Source organism: Periophthalmus magnuspinnatus, chromosome 19 (assembly GCF_009829125.3).
Source record: "Periophthalmus magnuspinnatus isolate fPerMag1 chromosome 19, fPerMag1.2.pri, whole genome shotgun sequence".
In the NCBI taxonomy this organism is placed as follows: Eukaryota; Metazoa; Chordata; class Actinopteri; order Gobiiformes; family Gobiidae; genus Periophthalmus; species Periophthalmus magnuspinnatus.
This window is the reverse complement of record NC_047144.1, coordinates 1,377,425-1,404,116: the sequence shown is the minus strand read 5'-3', so window position 1 is coordinate 1,404,116 and position 26,692 is coordinate 1,377,425. Positions and strand designations below refer to the sequence as shown.

The 26,692-nt window shown below is 39.4% G+C and overlaps 2 protein-coding genes across 3 annotated transcripts in view; both read right to left on the bottom strand.

Moving 5' to 3' along the window:
- Window positions 1-26,692, bottom strand: part of LOC129456146 (NLR family CARD domain-containing protein 3-like) — a 217,679-nt gene that overhangs the window by 28,538 nt on the left and 162,449 nt on the right. The window lies entirely within an intron of this gene.
- The window catches only part of zgc:174164 (uncharacterized protein LOC570656 homolog), a 31,689-nt gene that overhangs the window by 4,008 nt on the left and 989 nt on the right, over window positions 1-26,692 (bottom strand). For both annotated transcript variants that reach the window (XM_055229724.1, XM_055229725.1), the window contains exons 5-19: window positions 22,793-22,869; window positions 18,545-18,749; window positions 17,571-17,633; window positions 17,406-17,477; window positions 16,983-17,152; window positions 16,276-16,363; window positions 13,684-13,808; window positions 13,238-13,412; window positions 12,333-12,422; window positions 8,752-8,947; window positions 6,524-6,632; window positions 4,772-4,952; window positions 3,481-3,567; window positions 2,140-2,245; window positions 501-630 (exon numbers count right to left, since the gene is read on the bottom strand). In XM_055229724.1, coding sequence (XP_055085699.1) covers window positions 501-630; window positions 2,140-2,245; window positions 3,481-3,567; window positions 4,772-4,952; window positions 6,524-6,632; window positions 8,752-8,947; window positions 12,333-12,422; window positions 13,238-13,412; window positions 13,684-13,808; window positions 16,276-16,363; window positions 16,983-17,152; window positions 17,406-17,477; window positions 17,571-17,633; window positions 18,545-18,749; window positions 22,793-22,869 — 1,874 coding nt within the window. The remainder of the gene's footprint in view (window positions 1-500; window positions 631-2,139; window positions 2,246-3,480; window positions 3,568-4,771; window positions 4,953-6,523; window positions 6,633-8,751; window positions 8,948-12,332; window positions 12,423-13,237; window positions 13,413-13,683; window positions 13,809-16,275; window positions 16,364-16,982; window positions 17,153-17,405; window positions 17,478-17,570; window positions 17,634-18,544; window positions 18,750-22,792; window positions 22,870-26,692) is intronic.

Here is a 26,692-nt window from a genome sequence, read left to right as displayed (position 1 = left end):
ATGGTCCGTTCTTTTGGATTTGGGGCGTTTCTGTGGTAATTTGATCAGATTTGAGGGTGAATACGTCGTGTCTACGGTTAATTCTGCTGTTTATTTGTTGCAGCTCGTGTCTTTTATTCAAACACTATTTTAAAGTGTCTCTCTGGGATTTTCTTGCATAACTTACATCTTAATTACTGGCATAAAGTAGTTTCAATATTATCGTTTATCGCTGTGTTTCCCTGAAGCGATATATCAGGCTTCAAAATGTGTCATGGAGATGTTACTACTTTGTCTGGAATGTTCCACAGCGCGGCGTTAAATCTGTACGTTGCTTTTAGTCCATTACAGACGTGTTTAAAGCCACACTGTGAAACATTCACAAAGCAACAACGTTTCCATGGAGATAGCAGAGGGTCAGAGGAGCAGAGGGTCAGAGGAGCAGAGGGTCAGAGGAGCAGAGGGTCAGAGGAGCAGAGTGTCAGAGGAGCAGAGGAGCAGAGGTCAGAGGGGGTGTTTACTTGTGTGTTCTCTTGAGGCAGGGCTCCAGTGTTTCTCGTCTGAACAGGTAGAGAAACAAGAGAAATCCCACAACCAGAAGAGGAACGACCAACAGGAAGAAGATCAGGAGTCCATTTCTCAGAGAGTGATCTGAAACACACACACACACAAACATCTGAAACACACACAAACATCTGAAACACACACAAACATCTGAAACACACACACACAAACATCTGAAACACACACAAACATCTGAAACACACACAAACATCTGAAACACACACACAAACATCTGAAACACACACAAACATCTGAAACACACACACACAAACATCTGAAACACACACAAACATCTGAAACACACACACACAAACTTCTGAAACACACACACGCAAACATCTGAAACACACACACACAAACATCTGAAACACACACACGCAAACATCTGAAACACACACATCTGAAACACACACAAACATCTGAAACACACACAAACATCTGAAACACACACACACAAACATCTGAAACACACACACGCAAACATCTGAAACACACACAAACATCTGAAACACACACACACAAACATCTGAAACACACACACACAAACATCTGAAACACACACACACAAACATCTGAAATACACACACGCAAACATCTGAAACACACACACACAAACATCTGAAATACACACACACAAACATCAACACTCTGTTCCACCTTGTGATGTCATCATGTGGTGATACAGGAAGTGCTCCACTGTGTTTTTAAATTCCACCTTCACTAGAATCATCTGGATCATTTCAGACCTGGATTTTCTCCTTCTGTCCTTTATGTCCTCCCCCTCTTTTTCTCCTCTTTTATTTGCTATTCTTCCCTTTCTTTCTTTTTATTACCTCCCCTTTCTCTTCTTCCATTGCTCTCTCTCTTCCTCTCATTATCCTCCTTTCCTCTTTCTCCCTCTTTCCTTCCCTTTCTCTTTCTCACCCTCCCTCTCACTCATTACTCTTTCCTCTCTTTCTCTCCCTCTCTCATTACTCTTTCTTTCCTCTCTCTCATTACTCTTTCCTCTCTCTTTCCCTCCCTCTCTCCATTCCTCTCTCTCATTACTCTTTTGTTCCTCTCTTTCCCTCCCTCTCTCCATCCCTTGCTCTCTCTCATTACTCTCTCTTCTCTTTCCTCTCTCCCTTTGTCTCTTCCTTTCTCTCATCTCTTTCCCTCCCTCTCTCATTACTCTTTCTTTCCTCTCTCTCTCATTACTCTTTCCTCTCTCTCCATTCCTCTCTCTCATTACTCTTTCGTTCCTCTCTTTCCCTGCTTCTCTCCATCCCTCGCTCTCTCTCATTACTCTTTCTTCTCTTTCCTCTCTCCCTTTATCTCTTCCTTTCTCTCATCTCTTTCTTTCCTCTCTCTCGACTCTCCCTCTCCCTCTCATCTGTCTCTCTCCCCTTGTGTCCAGGACCTTTACATTTCTCTACATTAATCCTCCTTTTTGTCTTTTCTTTTAAAATGTGACGACTTAGCACAGAGTTTTAACTGCACTTCACTCTCTGTGTTTGTGGAGCCAGTGTGACGCTTTACCCAAGATCCACCTGAAACACGGCGAGAGAAACAAACTGGTGTAAATAACGACGTAAACGAGTGTAAACGCGTGCAGACCTATAGTGGCCGGTCCGCTGTCCACGCTGCCTCCTCGTCCTGAATAGGCGCAGTCTGGAGGACCCCAGCCCACGTCGCAGTGACAGTGGCCCATGTTGTTACAAACCTGAAGAGAAGAGACTCCATTACAGCACGTCTAATGTCAAACAACATGGATCTAGCTCTTAGTCCGTGCGTGAGATGGAAGAACAGTGTAAAGAAGCGACGGAGTGAGTGACCCCGAGTATCATAGCAACCAAAGAGCCAATCTGGAGCGAGGCTGTTGAAGGTAACGCCTCCTCCTCTTGTTGTTAGTTTAGCAGGAGCGCTGTCAATCAAACCTGTTGCTAACGCTAACAGGAGCGACCTCGGGGAAAGAAGGACCTGATGTGTCTGTTATTAATGTTCATATCTTGATTTACAGAAAAAAGAGTGAAATAAAAACCCCAGGATCATGTAGAGGGTTAATACGAACATTTAAGACCAGAATGAGTCTGAAGCAGCAGAGACAGAGAGAGGACACAAAAAACAAAAAATAAAATCAAAATAACAAAAAAGCCCAACTCAAAATAACAAAAAAAAAAAAAAACACAAACAAAAAAAGAAAAGAAAAATAATCTTTAAAAAAAACTACAAAAACAAAAATACTCAAAATAAACAAAAAAACAAACCAAAAAAGCAAAGAAAATAATCTAAAAAAAACCAACAAAAACAAAAAAATTCAAAATAACAAAAAAAATTAGGAAAATAAACTACAAAAAAACCAACTCAAAATAAAATTTTTAAAAAGATAATAAAAATAACAATCAAAAACCCTCAAAATTACAAAAAAATGTATTCATTAAAATAAAAACAAACTCAAAATAACTCAAAAAAATGAACCCCAGGATCATGTAGAGGGTTAATACGAACATTTAAGACCAAAATGAGTCTGAAGCAGCAGAGACAGAGAGAGGGGACAGTTTATAAAAAACAAAAAAATAAAATAACAGACACCCCAAAAATCAAAATAACAAATATAAATATGCTAAAAAACAAAACAAAAAAGCTCAAAATAACAAAAAAATTTTTAAAATAAATAAATAAATAAAAATAAAGAAAATAAACTAAAAAAAAAAGAAACTCAAAATAACAAAAAAAAAATATAATAGAAAAAACTAAAATAAATAATTAAATAAAAAATCAAATTAACAAACAAACAAACAAACTCATAATAAAAAATAAATAAATAAAAAATCAACCCAGGATCATGTAGAGGGTTAATACGAACATTTAAGACCAAAATGACAGTTCTGAGCTGTTTGGAACGCGGCGCCTAGCGGGTTAGCTGTGTCCATTTATAGATACAGTCGATGTTCTCACCCCTCGCCCGTTGCAGGTGGTTTTGGAGTCACAGTTGAGTTTTGGCAGAAGAACTGAAGCGTCCACACACTTGAAATCCACACACGTCTGAAACAGGAACATTATAAACTCCAGGTCACACGTGGGGTTAAAACATTCACAATCAAAAAAATGACACGACAAAAACGAGGGGCTGATCGATTCTGCATTTTTATAAACAGGAAGTCAAGTTTGCTCTGCGTCCAGAACACGCACTTCTTCAATATTTTAAGGAGATGTGAGTGATTGACAGGTGGATTAGCCAATCAGGGACACGCAGGGTATCAAAACAAATATGTCTGCTTTTTATTTTAATAGATTCTCTTTTCAGACCAAGGTTTAGTTTGTTTTCATGCCCGACACACTGTCCTGAAGAAGTCGGACTGCAGATGGCGCTGTCGTCCTGCCTCCACTGGTAGGAAGACGGCGCCAAAGCCTGTTTAAATCAACCGGCCAATCACGTCGCAGCGACATCGCGTGACCATTCTGAGGCGCTAGTGAGCAGGCCAAACTGTCAAGGATGAAAACAAACTAAATCTTAACCTCCTGAGACCTGGTGTCCTCATCTGTGGACAACACCTTTTGGGACAGCAACAAGAACATTTTGAACAATTTTGAATATTTCTAGGAGTTTAGTATATTTATTTTTATTTTTTATTTATTTTTATTTGATTTGATTTTTTAAAATTATTATTATTTATTTGATTTGATTTTTTTTGTTTGTTTTTTAATTATTTTTTTATTTTATTTTAATTTATTTATTTTTATTAGATTTTATATTTTTGTGTTTTTATTTGTTTTATTATTTTTCTTTTTTTTATTGTATTTAAATATATATAGTATAGTATAGTATAGTATAGTATATAGTATTTAAATCATTTGTTTTATTATTATTTTTTTTTTTTTCATAGTTATTGTCATTTTGCTTTTTACAATATATGTGTTCAACCACTTAATAGTTTTTGCAAATGTCCTGCAAGAGCTCGGGCCTCAGGAGGATAATGTGAAAAAAACAATATCTTAGAATAAACTGTTGGAAAATCTGATGAACCTGACGAATAAGGCTGGTTAAGGGGGAAAAGAAAGGAAAAACACATCACAGGGGACTGAAAAACATCACAGATTTCTGCAGAATCTGTGAGATGAATTTGATTTTGTTTGTTTCACATGCGTCACTGAAATAAACTGATCTGATTGGATGGTCCTGTCTGAACACGGCAGAGGGAGGGGGCGCCGGACTTAAACCTTCTGCGTGAAAAACGACACGTCTCACCTTTCCCGGGGCACAGGGGCTGCCCGGGTTACTGTATCCTGGGTCCAGAATGTCCTCCCCGAGGTCAAAGTGCACGTTCACGCAGGTCGTCCCATTTACGATCTGGTTACTGATGCTGCCCCCTGGTGGAGGTTTGTTTGCGTCTACGTTCGTGCACTGCACCTTCCCACACATCACGTCTCTGCAGCAGAACAAACACAAAATGACCTGCAGTTATCAGAGGTAGTTAGTACTCAGTTACATTTACAGTACGTTTCTAGCAGCGTGGTCTTACTCGAGTAAAGTACTGTACAGTGTAACAGTACTCTTACTTCAGTAAAAGATGTGGTCTCTCTTGTCACGTGTAGATTTACTCCACAGACTTTATAAAGAAGTGACTGAGTGAGAGTGACGTCACCCACAGCGTTCAGCTCCAGTCACATGAAGCTCCGTCGACGCTAGCGGTGACATGGACAATTTGGAGACGAGTTGCATATTAGGAGTTCCGACTGAGTATCCTAGCAACCACAGAGCCAATCCGGAGTGAGGCTGTCGAAGGTAACGCCCCTTCCTGCCCATCTTGATTTAGAGGCACAATAGTGAAATAAAAACCCCAGGATCATGTAGAGGTTTAATACGAACATTTAAGACCAAAATGAGTCTGAAGCAGCAGAGACAGAGAGAGGAGACAGATTAAAAAAAACAAAAAATAAAATAACAGACCCCCCAAAAATCAAAATAACAAATATAAATATACTTAAAAAAAATTAAAAAAAGCTCAAAATATCAAAAATAAATAAATAAATAAAATAAATAAAGAAAAATAAATAAAATAAAATAAAAAAGAAACTCAAAATAACTAAAAAATATATATAATAGAAATAACTAAAATAAATTAATTAATTAAAAAAATCAAATTAACTAACAAACAAACAAACTCAATAAAAAAAATAAAAATAAAAAAATCAACCCAGGATCATGTAGAGGGTTAATACGAACATTTAAGACCAAAATGAGTCTGAAGCAGCAGAGACAGAGAGAGGACACAGATTAAAAAAAAATAAAAAAAAATAAACCCAAAATTAAAAAAAAATAAAATAAAAAACAACATCAATTCAAAATAACAAAAAAATAAAATAAAATAAAAATAACTAAAATAAAACCTCAAAATAAAAAATAAATAATAATAATAAAATAAATAAAAATTAAAAATAAATAAAAAAAAAACCAAAAGAAAAACTTAACTAAAAAATAACTAAAAAAAAAACCCCACCCAGGATCATGTAGAGGGTTAATATGAACATTTAAGACCAAAATGAGTCTGAAGCAGCAGAGACAGAGAGAGGGGACAGTTTAAAAAAATAAAAATAAAATAAAATAACAGACCCCCCAAAAATCAAAATAACAAATATAAATATACTAAAAAAAAAAAAAAAACTTAAAAAAACCCTCAAAATATCAAAAAATAAATAAAATAAATAAATAAATAAAAAGAAAATAAACTTAAAAAAAGAAACTTAAAATAACAAAAAAAATATAATAGAAATAACTTAAATAAATAAATAAAAAAATAAAAATCAAATTAAACAAACAAACAAACTCAATAAAATAAAAAACAAAACAAAAAAAAATCAACCCAGGATCATGTAGAGGTTTAATATGAACATTTAAGACCAAAATGAGTCTGAAGCAGCAGAGACAGAGAGAGGGGACAAGGTTTTTCAATAGAAAGTGAACTGGAGCCAGAGTCGATGGAGCTGGTCCTGTACTTACGCTGTGGGGCACTTGATGTAGTCCTTGTTGTTCCTGCCACAGTTGCCGTATTCGTTTCCTTTAATATTTGCCGTCTGGAAGCAAATATCTGCTGCTTTTTTGGCTGGGTCTGAAAAATGATGGAGTCGTTGTTAAAGGTTCACTATCACTGTGTTTCAGATGAAATCACAATATTTTATAGGCCAAAAATATTTAAAACAGATGGAGGCAGATAAATGAATACTGTTCAAATGCAGTTTTGTTGTAGTACAGTGAGTTCTTGATCATTTCTATGAGTGACTAGACTCAAGTTTAACATTTGTGAATTTACCTGTATATTTGTATATTTGTATATTTGTCTATTTCATGGCAAAGTACAATGTGACCAACAGGGAAAACTGACTGTGGCGCCCCCATCTGGGAGCATCACATCAACACGTTCTAGAGACTTAAAAGCACCAATATACAGGGGAAAAGTATTTCGTCAGCCACCAATTGTTCCAGTTCTCCCTCTTAAAAAGATGAGAGAGGCCTGTTCATCACAGTTTCACTTCAACTATGAGACAGAATGAAAGAATCCAGGAAATCACATTGTCTGATTTTTAAAGAATTTATTTGCAAATAAATATTAATATTAATTAAAATAAGTATTTGGTCAATAACAAAAGTTCATCTCAATACTTTGTTATATGCCCTTTGTTGGTCAAATGTTTTCTGTCTCCAGAGGTTTTCACTGTTGCTGTAGTTTGGTCCATTCCTCCTGCAGATCTCCTCTAGAGCAGTGATGTTTTGGGGCAACACAGACTTTCAACTCCCTCCAAAGACTTTCTATGGGGTTGAGATCTGGAAACTGGCCACTCCAGGACCTTGAAATGCTTCTGAAGAAGCCACTCCTTCATTGCCCGGGCGGTGTGTTTGGGATCATTGTCACGCTGAAAGACCCAGCCACGTTTCATCTTCAATGCCCTCGCTGATAGAAGGAGGTTTTCACTCCAAATCTCACGATACATGGCCCCGTTCATTCTGTCCTTTACAGGGATCAGTCGTCCTGGTCCCTTTGTAGAGAAACAGCCACAAAGCATGATGTTTCCACCCTCATGCTTCACAGTAGGTCTGGTGTTCTTTGGATGTAACTCTGCATTCTTTCTCCTCTAAACACGACAAATTGAGTTTTTACCAAAATGTTCTATTTTGGTTTGATCTGACCATGTCACATTCTCCCAATCCTCTTCTGGATCATCCAAATGCTTCTATCAAACTTCAGACGGGCCTGGACATGTCCTGTCTTCACAGGGGACACGTCTGGCACTGCAGGATTTGAGTCCCTGGTGGTGTAGTGTGTTACTGATGGTCCCTTTGTTACTTTGGTCCCAGCTCTCTGCAGGTCATTCACGAGGTCGCCCCGTGTGGTTCTGGGATTTCTGCTCACCGTTCTTGTGTCATTTTGACCCCACGGGGTGAGATCTTGCGTGGAGCCCCAGATGGAGGGACATTATCAGTGTCTTGTCTTCCATTTTCTAATAATTGCTCCACAGTTGATTTGTTCACACAAGCTCTTACCTGTTGCAGATTGAGTGTTCGGGGCCTGGTGTCTACAGTTTTGTTTGTGGTTCCTTTGCTCTTTGGTCTTGTCCATAGTGGAGTTTGGAGTCTGACTGTTTGAGGTTGTGGACATGTGTCTTTTATACTGATAACCAGTTCAAACAGGGGCCATTAATACAGGGAACGAGTGGAGGACAGAGGAGCCTCTGATAGAAGAAGTGTCAGGTCTGTGACACAAATCTTGCTTGTTTGGAGGAGACCAAATACTTATTTTACCGAGAAATGTATCAATTAATTCATTAAAAATCCTACAGTGTGATTTCCTGGATTCTGTCTCTCATAGCTGAAGTGAACCTATAATGAAAATTACAGGTCTCTCTCATCTTATAATTACAAATGACAAAAACTGCAGTTATTTCGATAACACAAGGTCCTCTCTAAAAAATCCTTAGTTGCATTTAAGGCAAAAGTGCTCGAGCTGGAATAAGGTCAGCAGTATCGAAATTGGTATTGAAACTGAAAAAGCCGTTTAGAATCAGATTTTGGGGATCCGATCCAATCAGTGGAAATACCACCATTTTTTTGTTTGTTTTTCTGTACATAACTGAGTAGAAAAGGTCCATATAAGACTAGTGCGTTATTACATGAACCAAATCAAATGTGTATATTTTGGGGTCTATGACCTCTGACCTCTGACCCGTCTGTACCTGGGCTGAATAATCGTCTGCATTGGTAGTCGTAGGTTTGGCAGCGTCCCTCGTAGCAGTACGCCGCTCCGCTCTGACACTGAAGTCCATCCATCAGGTAAAAATCATCTGGACAAAACGCACTTGTCCCTAAGCAGAACTCGGGCAGGTCACAGCTGTCCTCAGAGCGTCTACACGGAGTGCCAGCCACTTTGAGCTGGAAAACACAACAACAGTTTATCCAGAGTAGAGTTTTACAAACACGGCAACTACTAGCATGCTAACACACACCTCCTGATTATTGGACCAATGCAGACAGTACACAGTGGACATGTTTTGACCTCAAGAGCTGCTTATACAATAAATCTGTTCTCAGAGACAGTTGTGGCTTGTGTGACGTGCAGCTGTCCACAGGAGCGGCCGACAGCGCCGCACTTTGTTGTGACGACGTTTACGGCGACGTCGCAAATGTTCCAAACGAGAAATCAGCAGACTTGATTCTGTTCTTAAGTAGTTTCAGATGTTGTGATTTAAATGACAGCCCATATGGCCCTTCTGAAGTCCTGTCTCTCTCTGATCTGTACAGGACCTTGTACTTCCAGGTGTAGAGGTGTGTCTGCCTGTGGATCCGGAGATTAGTGGACGGAAGATTTTCACCATTTCACTCGACTTTGAAACCCTTTGGATTTAAGCTGCCACTGCTCCATCGTCTTAAAAGGCTCCAGAAAACACTAAGGTGGTTGATATTTTCTGTCACAAGGTTTAGTGTTTTTACATTCATCTATAAATAATGACAAACAAAAGAGGCTTTTAAAAGTATTTTGCTTCTTTATTTAACTGGAAATAAGGACTGGAGTTTAATTCAGCACAAAATGATTCAGTGTATCAAAGAAAAATTATTGTAGTTAAACAAACTTAATTTTATTTAATTCAATTCATTTATTTTTGTAACGCCCAAAATCACAACAACAGTTGTCTCGAAGGGCGTTCATGTTTTGGTTGATGGGGGAAACCGGAGTACCCGGAGGAAACCCATCCAGACACAGGGAGAAACAAGAATAGCTTATTTAACTCTCCTCTCAAACCATTTATTTTCTCTGATTCAGATCTGAACCTCACTCTCTTCAAAGGAGTGGTCTGTGTCTTTGAGATGCAGATGAACAGCAGACTGTGTCCTGAGCTGCTCTCTCGATGGTGTTGGTTCATTCTCTTATGGAGTGACTGTTTACTTCTTCCTGCACTCTTCACTGAATGGAGTAGACCATGTTACTTTGTTGTGGCTCAGGGTTTTGTCCTTTGGGTGAACCAGTTTCTGTCTTAAAGTGTTTAGAATAGAATATTCTCTGAAGGTTTTCAGACACACCCAGAAATTGGTGGGTCATTAACACTTAAACTGGAGATAGTAGCTGTTTACAGTTTCAGTGTCGTTAGCCCCTCCCTCCAGACAGATATAAGGCAGTGTCCAGCAGTAATCTGACCACAACTGAAGAAGAGACTTGGACGAGCAAAGAAACGTCTTCACTTCTACAACGATTTGTCCAGTGACAGATTTAAACTTGGTCTTTTTCTACGGATCAGACCTGGACGACTGAGGGATTCCACAGACAACTAAAAAACAACAACTAACATTTGTACATAAAAGGCAACCTCACAAACTCTGAAAGTCTATACTGCTGCCCCCTACAGCTCTGAACTACTCACTACACTTACACATTCTGACCTACCAACACCGACTGTGAACCTTTCACAATCCCGTTGGCCTGGGCTGTTGAGCACCGGGCAGCCTAACAAACTCTGAAAGTCCATTCTGCTGCCCCCTACAGGTCGTAATTATTTACTACAAACTTACAACGACCCCTTACTCAGAACGACGCCTTACTCAGAACGACGCCTTACTCAGAACGACGCCTTACTCAGAACGACGCCTTACTCAGAACGACGCCTTACTCAGAACGACGCCTTACTCAGAACGACGCCTTACACGACGACACTTTCGCAAAAACCAACGCCAAAAAGTCTTCCTCTGTGGATGAGGACCATAGAAATCCTCCGCAAAGTAAATTCTTCCCTCTTCTGGTTCTGTGGGGTTCAGCGGGAACTGAGTCTCGCTGTCCAAGTGCCTGATCTGTCCTTCCTCCCTCCCCTCCTCACTAGACTGAACACTTGAAGAACCCTCCTGGAGCTTTTCAACCTTTTTCTCCAGAAGCGACAAATGCAGATCTAATGCCTGACATTCTTCTTGCCACTGGAGCAATTTTTGCAAGTAGTCTTGTTCCTTCCACAGCCAATTGTTTGTGTCCCTTTCCAATTGGCTCTTCAGTTTTACATTTTCTTTCTTGCTCCATTTCAACTGATGGTCCAGGAGTTCAATTCCCTGCCTGTTTTCCTTCCCCCTGACATACGCCTCTTTCTCGAGCCACTGGGCTCTTCGGGCGTCCAGGTGTCTCTGCCGCTTAAAAAACTGCCTCTCTACCTCGAGGAGATCCGGGTACTCGAAAGACCCGGTGTCCAGCTTTCCCTCGACAGACCTCCAGAAATCCTCAACCTGACGCTTGAAGGATTCCTCCTCCTGTAACCACACCCTCTCTCGGTCTGTCCACGGCAACTCGCCCTGTCCAGTCTCACTGAGGACCCAGCTCTGCTGTTTAACCAGCCAGAGACTCTCTGCGTCCTCATGTTTTTTCTCTACCTCCCTCCACTCCTCCAGTATAATCCCTATTTGACGATTGCACACTTCCATACTGCCTTTACCGTGGCCCGTCTTTACGTCAATTTCAAACAATTCAATTTGAACCTGATAATCACCTTTTAACCTCACACTACTAATACAAACTAAACTGACCTGGAGCACGTCTACTCTGATCTGAAATAAGTCCTTCAAAGCTTTGACCTGTCACTTTGTGACATCATCGCTCGTCTCCCGTAGCAACCACCAGAAGTGATGATGTCATAACTTTACTTCTGGAGCCAATGGAATTTCACTCTCCAGCGACAGTTGCCATGGCAACAACAACAGATGCTGTGCTCTGTTTATCTATATTTAAAAAGCCTAAAAACAAATTATGGGCCAATGGGAGCCCAGACTGAAAAAATACAATGCAAAATCCTCAGACTCATGAGATTTGGTTCAGATCCTTCATGTGACCCTGAGCAGAAAAAGTCTATGGGGACCACACCCTGACACTGATGTGAATGTAATCATACAGATGTCCAAAATCTACACATACTTTAACAAACTTGTCCTAGGGTTTTTATCTGACGGACTCCAAACTGAGGCAGCATCATCAGAAAATATCTGGGGTCAAAAGTTGTTAAAATAATGTACATAAGTGTCAGGGTGTGGTCATGACGAGCTCTTAACGAAGCATTAAATATTTCTGTACCTTTTGCAAACATCGTCAGATTCAGACAAACCCAGTGTAGCGTGTATTTTGATGAGCTGGACAAAGCTTTATCTCCAACATGACGGTGTAAATATTGAGTCGCATGTCAAGCCAAGGTCGATATGCAGCTCTCCCATTGTGGTGGCGAGGACCGTTTATCGCTGCTTGCAGTTTTAATTATTAGTTTTACAGGTTTAAGTCCATTAAAGTGATACAGACCTGACAGTTCAGACAGCACCTCCCGGCCGCGCACGCAGAGCCTTTGGTGAATTTACAGGTCGCTGCATCACAACATTTGTCTTTACACTCCTAAAATAACAAAAAAAAATCATATTAGAAAATGTAAATGCCAAGTAGTTTGAGCAGAGTACTGAATACAAGAAGGCTGCACTTTGTAAAACGAGTTCAAACGGTGTCTTTGGAAGTAGAGATAGACCGATATGTCAGGCCGATATCTGGACTTTCTTGCATATGGAATATCGGCATTGAATCTCCAGCACAGACCGATATTTTGTTTTGCTCCATCTGCCGCTTAAAAAATACACACAAACCTTTATTTTAACTGTTTAGTACGAAGAGACACCTGCACAAAATGTGATACACTGCTCTCTTATAGGTCTGTGGTAAAAAAAGGGGCTGTGGGTGAGTTTGTAGTAAATTTAAATGACATCATTTGACGAAATAATCAAAACTGGTCCTACGTATCGACCCAAATATCAGCAGATCTTATCAGTCATCGGTTCCTCTGGATTCTAAACAATCAGTGTCTGCATCAGCCATAAAAAAAAACGTATCTGTCCATCTGTACTTGAGGAATGACGATGATCCAGACTCCCAATATGGCAGTATATTTGTTTTCATGATAAAAGTCAGAAGTCAGCCTGGAAATGATCGTTTTATATTTTTGAATTATCAAGAGGTGTCAAAACACTACCGTTTTTATTTGATTTATTTTATAACTGAAAAACAAACTGTAAAGTTTATAATTCATGCTGAAGTCAATAAATATTTGGTGATAAGGCAGTGACAGGGAGCTGCGGCTGGATTACTATCTCACTATATCAAACCGAGCCAGATTTAGAAAAACGTGAAACCCTGACACTTATGAAACGGCCTTCTCTGACCTCGGGGGTTCCACAGTCGCACTGCTCTCCGTCCTCCAGGAGGCCGTTGCCGCACTTGGCGATGCCCACGACGTCTGAGTGCGATGGGGCGTTTTTAAGACACTCTCCCCCTCCTCGCAGCACCAGCTTCTCAAAGTCATCTGCACTGCAGCTGCTGAAGCTCGCCGCTCCACCTCTAAAGGACAGAAGAAGCAGGTAGTAGAGGAGAAGCACTTTACCCTTTTCTGCACTGATGGCATTAAACATCCACCCTGCATTTAATCAGCTACAGGTGTCAGATTCAGGTGTTTCTTTTGCTGTGGAATTCTTTTCAGAGTAACAATGCATATTTTCAAGGTCAGTTGTTAGATGAGAAATATCCTATTTTTCGAAAAGGTCCAATAATTCTGTCCCTGCAGTTTTCCCGTTACATATTTGTAGAAACATTTAAATATAAAGTGTTTTACCCAGCTCCCATGATGCAACTTCCATCGCAGACACAGCCATCACGGTCGTGGTTCATGCCCAGGTTGTGTCCGATCTCGTGGGCGACGATGGTGGAGAAGTACGACAGAGTGGCTGTGTCTGTGAACTGGAGAGGAAACGTTTTACTGCAGGTAAACGCAGAATAAAAAGTCTGAACATAACTACCATGAAAAAACACCATGTCTGTAAATACGCTCCAACAATATATCCTCAGGAGCTAAACTCTACGGCGCTTCATGTAGTAACCCGGGCTCGGCTTTCCTCATTCATGCATTAAACCTGACAGTCTGGAAACGCCACAAAACCAAAGAGATCATTCATCAACTGCATATTAAAGGCCCATATTACACTATTTTCTGAGCTCTGTTCTGATGTTTCCTCATCACACACATATTCACACACTCCACACACCCAGAATCATTTGGATGATCTCAGCCCTGGATTTACCAGTCTCTCTGAACAAAAGGGAAAAGGAGCTGGTAACATGAAAACTACAGCTTCATGACGTCACAAGGTGGAACAGACATTTGAGCTAAGATATATGACTAAAAATAAAGAGTGACTCAAACATGTGTGAGTGAAAACACAACTCCAGGTCTTTTTGGAGGTGATAACAGCATTAAAACACGGCTTAAAGCTACAAGAGGCACTTTTGTGTGATATAACACCTTTAAACTAGACACTCCTGTCCCACTACATATTTAACCTCCTGAGACCCGAGCTTTAATCAAATAAAATAATAAAAAAATAAGTAAATAAAAAAATAAAAAATACAATACAATAAAAATAATAAAAACAAATAAAAATAAAATAATTAAATAAAAATAATTAAATAAAAAAATAAAAATAAACAAAAAAATAAATATTCTAAACTCTTAGAAATATTCAAAATTGAACATGTTCTTGTTGTTGTTATTCTAAAAATTTGCACTGTGGCCTAAACAATCCAAAATGTGTGGACACCAGGTCTCAGGAGGATATTGTATAAGCAGCTCCTGAGGTCAAAGTAAGTCTGATAATAAAATAAGTGAGCTGTTTAAAATGAATGCGTTCACGGTTTTAAGATGTAAAAAACAAACAAAAGAAAAACAGGTACAGCGCCTTCAGTCGCTGAATTCTATCTAAAGTGCAGCCAAATGAAAAGCACGTGAGGAATGCCAATATCCTGTTTCACGGTGCATTCAGGTCTAACCCGTTTGACGTCGTGTTTGGAGCAGAGGTGTGTCCTTCTGACCATGAATTATGTAAAGAGGAGATCAGTTTCCATCAGGACAAAGGAGCGCGTGAAGGCGGCAGGTGTCACGAGTTAAAAAGCATTTGAACTGGACTGAGGAAGACAGAAAGAAGAGAAAGAAGAGAAATCTACTCAAAACAGGCTGCGTTCATGTTCTAGAATGGATGATGTCATAGTTTAAGATGGAGGGCGGGGCCTGTGTGACTCCGTCTAACCCTATGAGAGATTCAATGTTTTTCAAAAATCTACAAACTTCTGATTCGCAAATGTTGAACTTTCTCATTATTAGTTTGGGATTAGCTCCTCAAACGTGTCATATTAATCTCATGGCTCAAAATCCTTTTACAACCACGTCAGAGGCGTTTGTCCTCAAATGCAAAGGCGTCCGACCAGAGGCGTCCGACCGGAGGCGTCCGACCGGAGGCGTCCGACCAGAGGCGTCCGACCAGAGGCGTCCGACCGCAGGCGTCCGACCGCAGGCGTCCGAATGGAGGCGTCCGACGTCTTTTTGACACTTCGGTGTGAATCTCTGATCTTTACAGTGAACTCCACCTGAGGATTCTGACCTTGCAGTTAGAGTAATACTAATAGTAATAATAGTAATATTTAGGTGATATACGTGTCCTCTTTGAGAACTAAGCCTCCCTCTGTGTCAGATGCCCTCCCTCTGTGTCAGATGCCCTCCCAGACAAAAAAAAAAACAAAACAGGGTGACTTGGTAGAGCGTTTCACCACTGAACCAAAGGTCGTCGTCATAAAACATTGTTTGAGTGATCAGATTCTTCCTCCAGGGCCACGTATAAAAACACAGACAAAGCTGAGGCTGATTATGGGCCACAGACTGGGCACGAATACAGTGAATACTTCAAATCTGTGATATTACTACAAGTTAGACTGAACCACTCCACCTTTATTCAGGCTCACATCCTCAACAGGACACATTCAGTATTTGATAAGGGCAGTAAAAAGTACAGTTTAATATAATATGGGCCAATTCACCTGGACGTTTGAGGGCCAAGAACCTTACGTTTACCCACAAGTCGGCGGTGCGAGAAGGTGGAAAAGCACTATATAAAACAGTTAATTACATATGGAACGTATTCATAACATTATTATAATTTGTCATATCCATATATATTTTTTTTACCTTCCAGCTACTTTAATCATCATTCTAATATAATGGTTAATTGCACCCGTGTTTGTGACGTAAAATTTAAATAAATCCCACGTCTCGTTTAGTCCTCCACAAACATGATCCAGACTTCAGTCTTGATTCTGGACGAGTTTAAAATGTGACTCGTGAACTTAATTTGAAAATTTGAAAACAATTTGAACTGACCACGTTGATGCCTGCGGAGCTGGCCAAGGAGCAGACGGTCCCGACGAAAGCCATTCCCAGCACATTCCCATAAGCACCAGGACGACCACTGGGAGAGGAGACAAACAAACACTGAAAATCCAACATCGTCATCATGGCATTACATACATATTTGTTGGAGCTGTCTCCTTCAATTCCAATGTGCAGCTCTAGTGTGATGTGCATCTGTCCATAGGGGGCGCTACAGCACGCGGCGCTTTGTCGTGATGACGTTTACGGCGACGTCAGCTCCTAATGGACACCGCAGTTTTCTAACGCAGACGTCAGCGGATTTATTTGTTTTATCAAGTCATTTTAGATGAATATTGTGGATCATTATGTTATAATTTATACATTTTAAATCACGAGTGTGTAACTTTAGAGCGACACAAGCTCAAAACCAGGACTGAACCAGGACTGAACCAGGACTGAACCAGGACTGAACCGGGACTGAACCAGGACTAAACCGGGACTAAACCGGGACCGAACCGGGACCGAACCGGGACCGAACCGGGACCGAACCGGGACCGAACCGGGACCGAACCGGGACCGAACCGGGACTGTGTAAGTTAGAGCGACACAAGCTGATGTGAAGCCCTAAAGACCTTCACGTTTGTGCGTTTTTAAATAATCCCATCACTTTTTAACTCAAGTGAGGGACAATACTACCCCTCAAACGCCGTACTCACATGACAAACTGCCCCACGTCGTTGCGCGTTCGGGGGTTCAGGTTTTCTCTCCTCCATTTGGCGAATCGTCCCAGGACTTCTCCGGGTGCGCCCTCCACGCTGAAGGGGTTCGAGTCCTTGAAGACCTCCAGATGAACGAGCATCACGCGGATGTTCAGGGGCTTGTAGTACTGAGGAAATACACGAGTTACTACCACGAACAAGACTACTGTAGTACTGAGGGAATTCAAAATGACGAGTCTGACAGCAGCAGTTACAGAGAGACAGTTTTCTAACGTAAAAGTGAATTGAAGCCAGAGTCGGTGGAGCCGGAAGTGCGACCGTGACCACTTCCTGTTTGGAACGCCGCTGCTAGCGTGTTAGCTACGTCCATTTACACAAACAGTCTGTGGTCCTTCCTCTAATCCATGGTATAATTCTCACCCCGTCGATTAAATTGACCGTTTCCACCATCTCCTCACGAACGGCGGTCTCATTTTTCTTCTTGAAATTGTACTGCAACAAAGCACATAAAAAAAAAATGTATAAAAATCATTAGTACTTTTAATTAAAAAGAGAATTTAACATGTATTTACAGAAGATACTCACTCTTTGGTTATCCACAATCAGAGCCAGCTCCACATAACTGGTGGTCGGCAAATTACGCTTTTTCTGTTGAGATTGAAAAACAAATTTAAAATGTTGGTTTAAAGTTTGTGTTACAGGACTGATATGACGTGTGCCGATACTGTGCTTGATCAACTCTGTATTCATGATGGTGATATGACTTTTTTGTAGTTTTTCTGCCCTAACACACTGTATTTTTGTGTATTTATACTATGTGTACTTTTATTAGATGGTTGTGTTGTTTAGAAAAGAGACAAAATCAAACATGTCTCTTCTGTTGTTCCTTTAGGCACCTGAACCAGGACTAAACCAGGACTGAACCGGGACTGAACCAGGACTGAACCAGGACTGAACCAGGACTGAACCAGGACTAAACCAGGACTGAACCAGGACTGAACCAGGACTGAACCGGGACTGAACCAGGACTGAACCAGGACTGAACCAGGACTAAACCAGGACTGAACCGGGACTGAACCAGGACTGAACCAGGACTGAACCAGGACTGAACCAGGACTAAACCAGGACTAAACCAGGACTAATTAAACAGGGACCATCAGCGGCTCCGACACAGTTCACCAGTGAAATACTAAAGTGTGTTCATATTTGCACTTACTGATTTTTCTGACAAACATCGTGATAAGATTTACAATTTATGTTTTAATAAAAGAATTCGGTTCAGAGTCAAACATTTTAAACACGTCCAGAAGAATTAACAAAAAGACCGAACTAAGAACTAACAAACTCGGGCAAGAATCACATTTAGTACACGTGTGAGACCCAGAGATCAGTACAAACTACTGCAGTACTAAGTGGGTTCATCGTGTGTGTGTGTGTGTGTGTGTACTCTGTGTGTCTTATACTTGTGACACATTTTAGTTTTAGTATGTATTTGTTTGTGAAACTTGCAGTAACAGGTTCATTCCCACTGCGCACAGATTAAACACAAACACACTCACCCGCAGCAGTGACGGCACAAAGCGTCCCGGCTCAAAATGGCTTTGGTTCTGAGCTTGTCCGTCATAATTTTCTTCGCTTTCTACAACTCCACACGTGGTCGACTCTGAGTTTACGTCGCTCAAACGATACAAAATGTGTTGGTTTGAGGTCGATTCGGGAATTGGCTCTAATCCGTAGGTCTCGTCTTCAAGTACAATGATGCCCCTTCAAAATAAAAGCACAAATACAGCACATGTTATGGTTTGATTCTTAATTTAATGCATTTTCAAGCTCTTATTTTATCAACTCTTCTTGCAGCTTGTAAATCGTTTTCAGGAGGACGGGAGGGCATCTGACACGCAGACGGGAGGACGGGAGGGCATCTGACACGCAGACGGGAGGACGGGAGGGCATCTGACACGCAGACGGAAGGACGGGAGGGCATCTGACGCACAGACGGGAGGGCATCTGACGCGTCGAGGATAAACCGTTTGAGGAAAAGGTTTTTGTTATGAAAACTCCATAAGATCAAGTTTCACCCAAGAAAATATTATGAAGTAACTGTATATACTCACTGAAGTAACTGTATATACTCACTGAAGTAACTGTATATACTCACTGAAGTAACTGTATATACTCACTGAAGTAACTGTATATACTCACTGAAGTAACTGTATACACTCACTGAAGTAACTGTATACACTCACTGTAGTAACTGTATATACTCACTGAAGTAACTGTATATACTCACTGTAGTAACTGTATATACTCACTGAAGTAACTGTATACACTCACTGAAGTAACTGTATACACTCACTGTAGTAACTGTATATACTCACTGAAGTAACTGTATATACTCACTGTAGTAACTGTATATACTCACTGAAGTAACTGTATACACTCACTGAAGTAACTGTAAATACTCACTGAAGTAACTGTAAATACTCACTGAAGTAACTGTATATACTCACTGAAGTAACTGTATATACTCACTGAAGTAACTGCATATACTCACTGAAGTAACTGTATACACTCACTGAAGTAACTGTATATACTCACTGAAGTAACTGTATACACTCACTGTAGTAACTGTATATACTCACTGAAGTAACTGTATATACTCACTGTAGTAACTGTATACACTCACTGAAGTAACTGTATACACTCACTGAAGTAACTGTAAATACTCACTGAAGTAACTGTAAATACTCACTGAAGTAACTGTAAATACTCACTGAAGTAACTGTATATACTCACTGAAGTAACTGTATACACTCACTGAAGTAACTGTAAATACTCACTGAAGTAACTGTATATACTCACTGAAGTAACTGTATATACTCACTGAAGTAACTGTATATACTCACTGAAGAAGTAGTAGTAGTAGTAGTAGTAGTAGTAGTAGTAGTAGTAGTAGTAGTAGTAGTAGTAGTAGTAGTAGTAGTAGTAGTAGTAGTAGTAGTAGTAGTAGTAGTAGTAGTAGCTAACAGGTTGCAATGTTAATAGAAGTAGTAGTAGTGGTCGTAGTTGTAAGCAAATAGGTTGCAGTGTTAAAAGTAGTACTAGTATCTCAGTATCTTGGGTTATTTGTAGGCCTATAGCAGCTGTTGTCAGTAGTAGTAGTAGTAGTAGTAGTAGTAGTAGTAGTAGCGAAAATGGCTGCGGTGTTAATAGAAGTAGTAGTGGTAGTAGCAAAAAGTACATGCACTTCACATTTTTACAGTGTAATTGAACTTGTACAGTTTAAAATGGAATAAAAGCATTTTGTTTTTACTGGAACATCGTTACTTCATATGAATAAAATAATATATGTAATAAAATATAAGTACTACATCAGGACTGCAGTTAAACCAAAGTACAACATCGGGACTGCAGTTAAACCAAAGTACTACATCGGGACTGCAGTTAAACCAAAGTACTACATCGGGACTGCAGTTAAACCAAAGTACTACATCGGGACTGCAGTTACACCAAAGTACTACATCAGGACTGCAGTTACACCAAAGTACTACATCAGGACTGCAGTTACACCAAAGTACTACATCAGGACTGCAGTTAAACCAAAGTACTACATCGGGAATGCAGGTAAACCAAAGTACAACATCAGGACTGCAGTTAAACCAAAGTACAACATCAGGACTGCAGTTAAACCAAAGTACTACATCAGGACTGCAGTTAAACCAAAGTACTACATCAGGACTGCAGTTAAACCAAAGTACTACATCAGGACTGCAGTTAAACCAAAGTACTACATCAGGACTGCAGTTAAACCAAAGTACAACATCAGGACTGCAGTTAAACCAAAGTACTACATCAGGACTGCAGTTAAACCAAAGTACTACATCAGGACTGCAGTTAAACCAAAGTACTACATCAGGACTGCAGTTAAACCAAAGTACTACATCGGGACTGCAGTTAAACCAAAGTACAACATCAGGACTGCAGTTAAACCAAAGTACTACATCGGGACTGCAGTTAAACCAAAGTACTACATCGGGACTGCAGTTAAACCAAAGTACTACATCGGGACTGCAGTTAAACCAAAGTACTACATCGAGACTGCAGTTAAACCAAAGTACTACATCGGGACTGCAGTTAAACCAAAGTACTACATCGGGACTGCAGTTAAACCAAAGTACTACATCGGGACTGCAGTTAAACCAAAGTACTACATCGGGACTGCAGTTAAACCAAAGTACAACATCAGGACTGCAGTTAAACCAAAGTACTACATCAGGACTGCAGTTACACCAAAGTACTACATCAGGACTGCAGTTACACCAAAGTACTACATCGGGACTGCAGTTAAACCAAAGTACAACATCAGGACTGCAGTTACACCAAAGTACTACATCAGGACTGCAGTTAAACCAAAGTACTACATCAGGACTGCAGTTAAACCAAAGTACTACATCAGGACTGCAGTTAAACCAAAGTACTACATCGGGACTGCAGTTAAACCAAAGTACAACATCAGGACTGCAGTTACACCAAAGTACTACATCGGGACTGCAGTTAAACCAAAGTACTACATCAGGACTGCAGTTACACCAAAGTACTACATCAGGACTGCAGTTACACCAAAGTACTACATCAAGACTGCAGTTAAACCAAAGTACTACATCAGGACTGCAGTTAAACCAAAGTACAACATCAGGACTGCAGTTAAACCAAAGTACAACATCAGGACTGCAGTTAAACCAAAGTACTACATCAGGACTGCAGTTACACCAAAGTACTACATCAGGACTGCAGTTAAACCAAAGTACTACATCGGGACTGCAGTTAAACCAAAGTACTACATCGGGACTGCAGTTACACCAAAGTACTACATCAGGACTGCAGTTAAACCAAAGTACTACATCAGGACTGCAGTTACACCAAAGTACTACATCAGGACTGCAGTTAAACCAAAGTACTACATCAGGACTAAACTGCAGTTAAACCAAAGTACTACATCAGGACTGCAGTTAAACCAAAGTACTACATCAGGACTGCAGTTAAACCAAAGTACTACATCAGGACTGCAGTTAAACCAAAGTACAACATCAGGACTGCAGTTAAACCAAAGTACTACATCAGGACTGCAGTTACACCAAAGTACTACATCAGGACTGCAGTTAAACCAAAGTACTACATCAGGACTGCAGTTAAACCAAAGTACAACATCAGGACTGCAGTTAAACCAAAGTACTACATCAGGACTGCAGTTAAACCAAAGTACTACATCAGGACTGCAGTTAAACCAAAGTACTACATCGGGACTGCAGTTAAACCAAAGTACTACATCAGGACTGCAGTTAAACCAAAGTACTACATCAGGACTGCAGTTAAACCAAAGTACTACATCAGGACTGCAGTTAAACCAAAGTACTACATCAGGACTAAACTGCAGTTAAACCAAAGTACTACATCAGGACTGCAGTTAAACCAAAGTACTACATCAGGACTGCAGTTAAACCAAAGTACTACATCAGGACTGCAGTTAAACCAAAGTACTACATCGGGACTGCAGTTACACCAAAGTACTACATCGGGACTGCAGTTAAACCAAAGTACTACATCGGGACTGCAGTTACACCAAAGTGTAAATGTAGTAGGAAGTAGTTGCAGTAGTAGTTGTTTGATAGCACAGCAGTAGTAGCAGTAGTAGTCGTAGTAGTCATGACAGTAGTAGAAGAATTAGGAGGAGGAGGAGTAACAGCCATATTAGCAGTAGCAGTAGTGTAGTACTTGCAGCAGTAGTAGTAGTAGTAGTAGTACTTTACCTGAGTCCATAGCATGTACTGACAGCCACCACTGCGTCTGTGTGTCCCTCCACTTCTCCGTGATAATAACAGTGAACCTTAAAAAACACAAAACAAAAGAATCACACAAACGACGACCAAACCGAGTCTTTACTTCCACATTGCTTCTCTTCGGCCATCTTGGAACGCATTAGTGTCGAATTAAAGCCACAGTATGTCACTTTTTAGCCAAAGAGAGACTAAAATAAAAGTTCTTTTGTTTCTTTGTCGTTTTTTTTTCCACTGACTGTAAAAACAGGAGTCGTTATAGTGAGCGGGGCTTGCATCTCCACAAACCTGACTCTGATTGTGCCAACATTTCCATCCGTTTCCATGGAGACGTAGCTCCTTTGACTATAATCTTTCACAGTGCGGCGTAAAACGTGTCCGTCTCCGTGGAGAATGTTCCGTATGTTAAGTAAATAAGTGTGGGTTCAGCTTTTTGTTTCCGTGGAATCCAACAGAGGACATGCCAGCTCCAGAAAGTTACACACTGTAGCTTTTTTCTGTTTCAAATTTAACACGATATTTCGCCACAATGTTCAAGAAGTAAAAAAAAAACAAACAAAAAAACACACACACTATGCAAAAGATAATAAGATACAATCATCACCAACAGCTACTTGAAAAGAGCACTGTGGAACTTTTCTAGCACGCGTGGGCGTCGTTACATGCTCGTTTCCATAGCGATATCATTGCTAAGCCTGGAATGTCCCACAGTACGGCTTTGCTCTTTCTTGATTTTTTTAAATATGCAAAAAAATAATAAAAAAAACACTGAAAAACATCAAAAAGACAACAAAAAGATCTAACCCGTTTAATGCCATACTACGGAACATTCTAGCAATAAGACAAGCAGGTAGCGGACCAGGAAAGTTACACACTGCACCTTTAAGCGTTGCTATACCATTACAATAAAACAGCAAAAAAAAAAAAAAAAAAAAGATGAGAGGTGCATTACTGCTCGTTTCCATGGAGATGTTATTGCTTTGTCTGAAATGTCCCACAGTAACGCATGTATCTTTCTTGAATTTTTTTTTTTTTTTTTTTTTTTTTTACAAAACACACACTGAAAACACACACTTTTATCTCAGATCTAACTTTCTAAACCTTTTAAATGTCTAATGGCATACTGTGGAACATTCTGGGCCAAAAACAATGGCATCACCATGGAGACGAGCAGGTGCCGCACCAAAAAAGTTACGCACTGCACCTTTAAGCATTGCTATACCATTACAATAAAACAGCAAAAAAAAAAAAGAAAAAAAAAAAAGATGAGGTGCATTACTGCTCGTTTCCATGGAGATGTTATTGCTTTGTCTGAAATGTCCCACAGTAACGCATTAATCTTTCTTGAATTTTTTTTTTTTTTACAAAACACACACTGAAAACACACACTTTTATCTCAGATCTAACTTTCTAAACCTTTTAAGTGTCTAATGGCATACTGTGGAACATTCTGGGCCAAAAACAATGCCATCACCATGGAGACGAGCAGGTGCCGCACCCGAAAAGTTACGCACTGCACCTTTAAGCATTGCTATACCATTACAATAAAACAGCAAAAAAAAGAAAAAAAAAAAAAAAGATGAGAGGTGCATTACTGCTCGTTTCCATGGAGATGTTATTGCTTTGTCTGAAATGTCCCACAGTAACGCATTAATCTTTCTTGAATTTTTTTTTTTTTTTTTTTTTTTTTTATAAAACACACACTGAAAACACACACTTTTATCTCAGATCTAACTTTCTAAACCTTTTAAAATGTCTAATGGCATACTGTGGAACATTCTGGGCCAAAAGCAATGCCATCACCATGGAGACGAGCAGGTGCCGCACCCGAAAAGTTACGCACTGCACCTTTTTACGTGTTGGTATATCGTTACAATGAAACAGCAGTTCATTTGCATTCGGGGAGAGCTCAGTCTGGGACGGGTTTTATCAGAGATTTGTCCTTCACAGGTTTAAGTTTTATTTATTTTTTATATTTTATCGGCAGTTTTGTGTCGACTTTTTGATACAACTGTGAGAATTTGTGCTTCAACATCGCACAATCTGAAGAGTCCTTTTTGTTCGGCCGTTTATCAGAAACTGTGGTAACGTTGTCTCGTCTTTTCCCAGGACAATGTGGCACTTTCTTTCTGTGGACCGCACTTACATCGCTCTATGTGTCTGACAGAATGTTTAGCGGTTGCCACGGCGACACAACGCACACATTAGCAAAAAAACGCACACACATAGCCAAAAAAAAGTATTAAGATAAGTCTGAAAATGCAATAAAAAACATACTAAAAACGATTTAAACGACACATTTTCAGGAGGCGGTGATGAGTACGAGCGTTCATGGTCCTGTTCAGGAGTTTGATGTGAAAAACTGTCGGCTAATGCTAATGCTAATGCTAATGCTAGCTTATGTGAGAGGGACTTGTTTAACAGCATCGAAATTATTGTTTAAATTATTTGCACACATGGCTCAGCATCGCTCAAACATGACATAACAGAAAAAATTAAAATCACAAATATTAAAAAAATAAAAAATATATATTAAGAAAATAATAATAATAAAAAAATCTAAAATACATTATTCTAGACTGTTCATTTGTTTGCTCATAAAGTATTAAATCTAAAGCATAAAAAAAAAAAATTACACACAAATATAAAAAATATAAATATAAAATAAGCTCTAAGAAATATCTAAAAAAAAAAAAAAATCTATAATATATTATTCTAGACTGTTTGTTTGCTCATAACGTATTAAGTCTAAAGCAAAAAAAAATAAAAAATACATGCACAAATATAAAATATATATATATATATATAAGCTCTAACAAATATTAAAAAAATAAAATAAAATATATCATTCTAGATTGTTCATTTGTTTAATATTCCTTTGATTTTGTCTTTTCCCCATTACATGTTTAAATTGTTAATCACTATGAGCTATTTTAAAATTTTTATTCTTGAATAACAGGTCTTCAGACAAACCAGTGCCTACAGTTAGCGTCACACCCCGTACAGAAAGTCGATGACATCAGCTGCAAAGTATTAATTCAGTGTAAATGTCTTAATAAATGTCTTAGCGCTGTGAAAAGTAGTAATTGTCAGATTTTTTCGCCATTATAACGCAGTAAAACAACGTCTGATGGAGTTTGACACTTACAGAGATTATAAACGACAGCAAGAGAATTTAGTTTAGTTTCAATTTTGCCCAGAACTTCAGACAATAAAACAGAAATTTGACACTTTTAGTCTCAGTTTTCAGGTGAGACAAGTCACTAAACCAGAACATACTTAACATAATTATATTTTAAGTTTTTATCTATTTTTTTTTCTCTTTTTTTTAACTTCCTGGTTACTTCCTGGTTGCACAGGGGCAGCAATAATTCCATAACTGTTACCTAGCAACCGTAATGTAAACAAGGGCCAAAACCGCGTCTAAATTACACAATGGGTATAATTAGACTAATTCACATAAAGAACAACACCTTTAGTTTGTTTTAAGGTGTAATTTTCCGTGTTGTCGACATAAATGGAGGGATTATGTTTTAAAACTCAGCGCTACTTCCTGTATTTTTGTACTTTTCACGTTCTGCCACGTACTGTAACTTCACAGATAAAACTATGATAAGTATTTAGCACAGATACTATCCACCACGTAGTACTAAAGTGTACTGAGAGGCAATTCATTTATACAAATATTTAAAGTATCTGTACTTTACTCGAGTACATATTTGAACAGGACTGAAAAGTTAAAGTATTTTTTATTATATTTTGAGACCTGCTGAAAAGGCTGAGGGTTTATTTTTAACATTTTAGCACAAATCACAACATTTGAAGCTTTATTACATCTGTTTTTTACTTTTTAGTGCATTTTTAAACATTTAC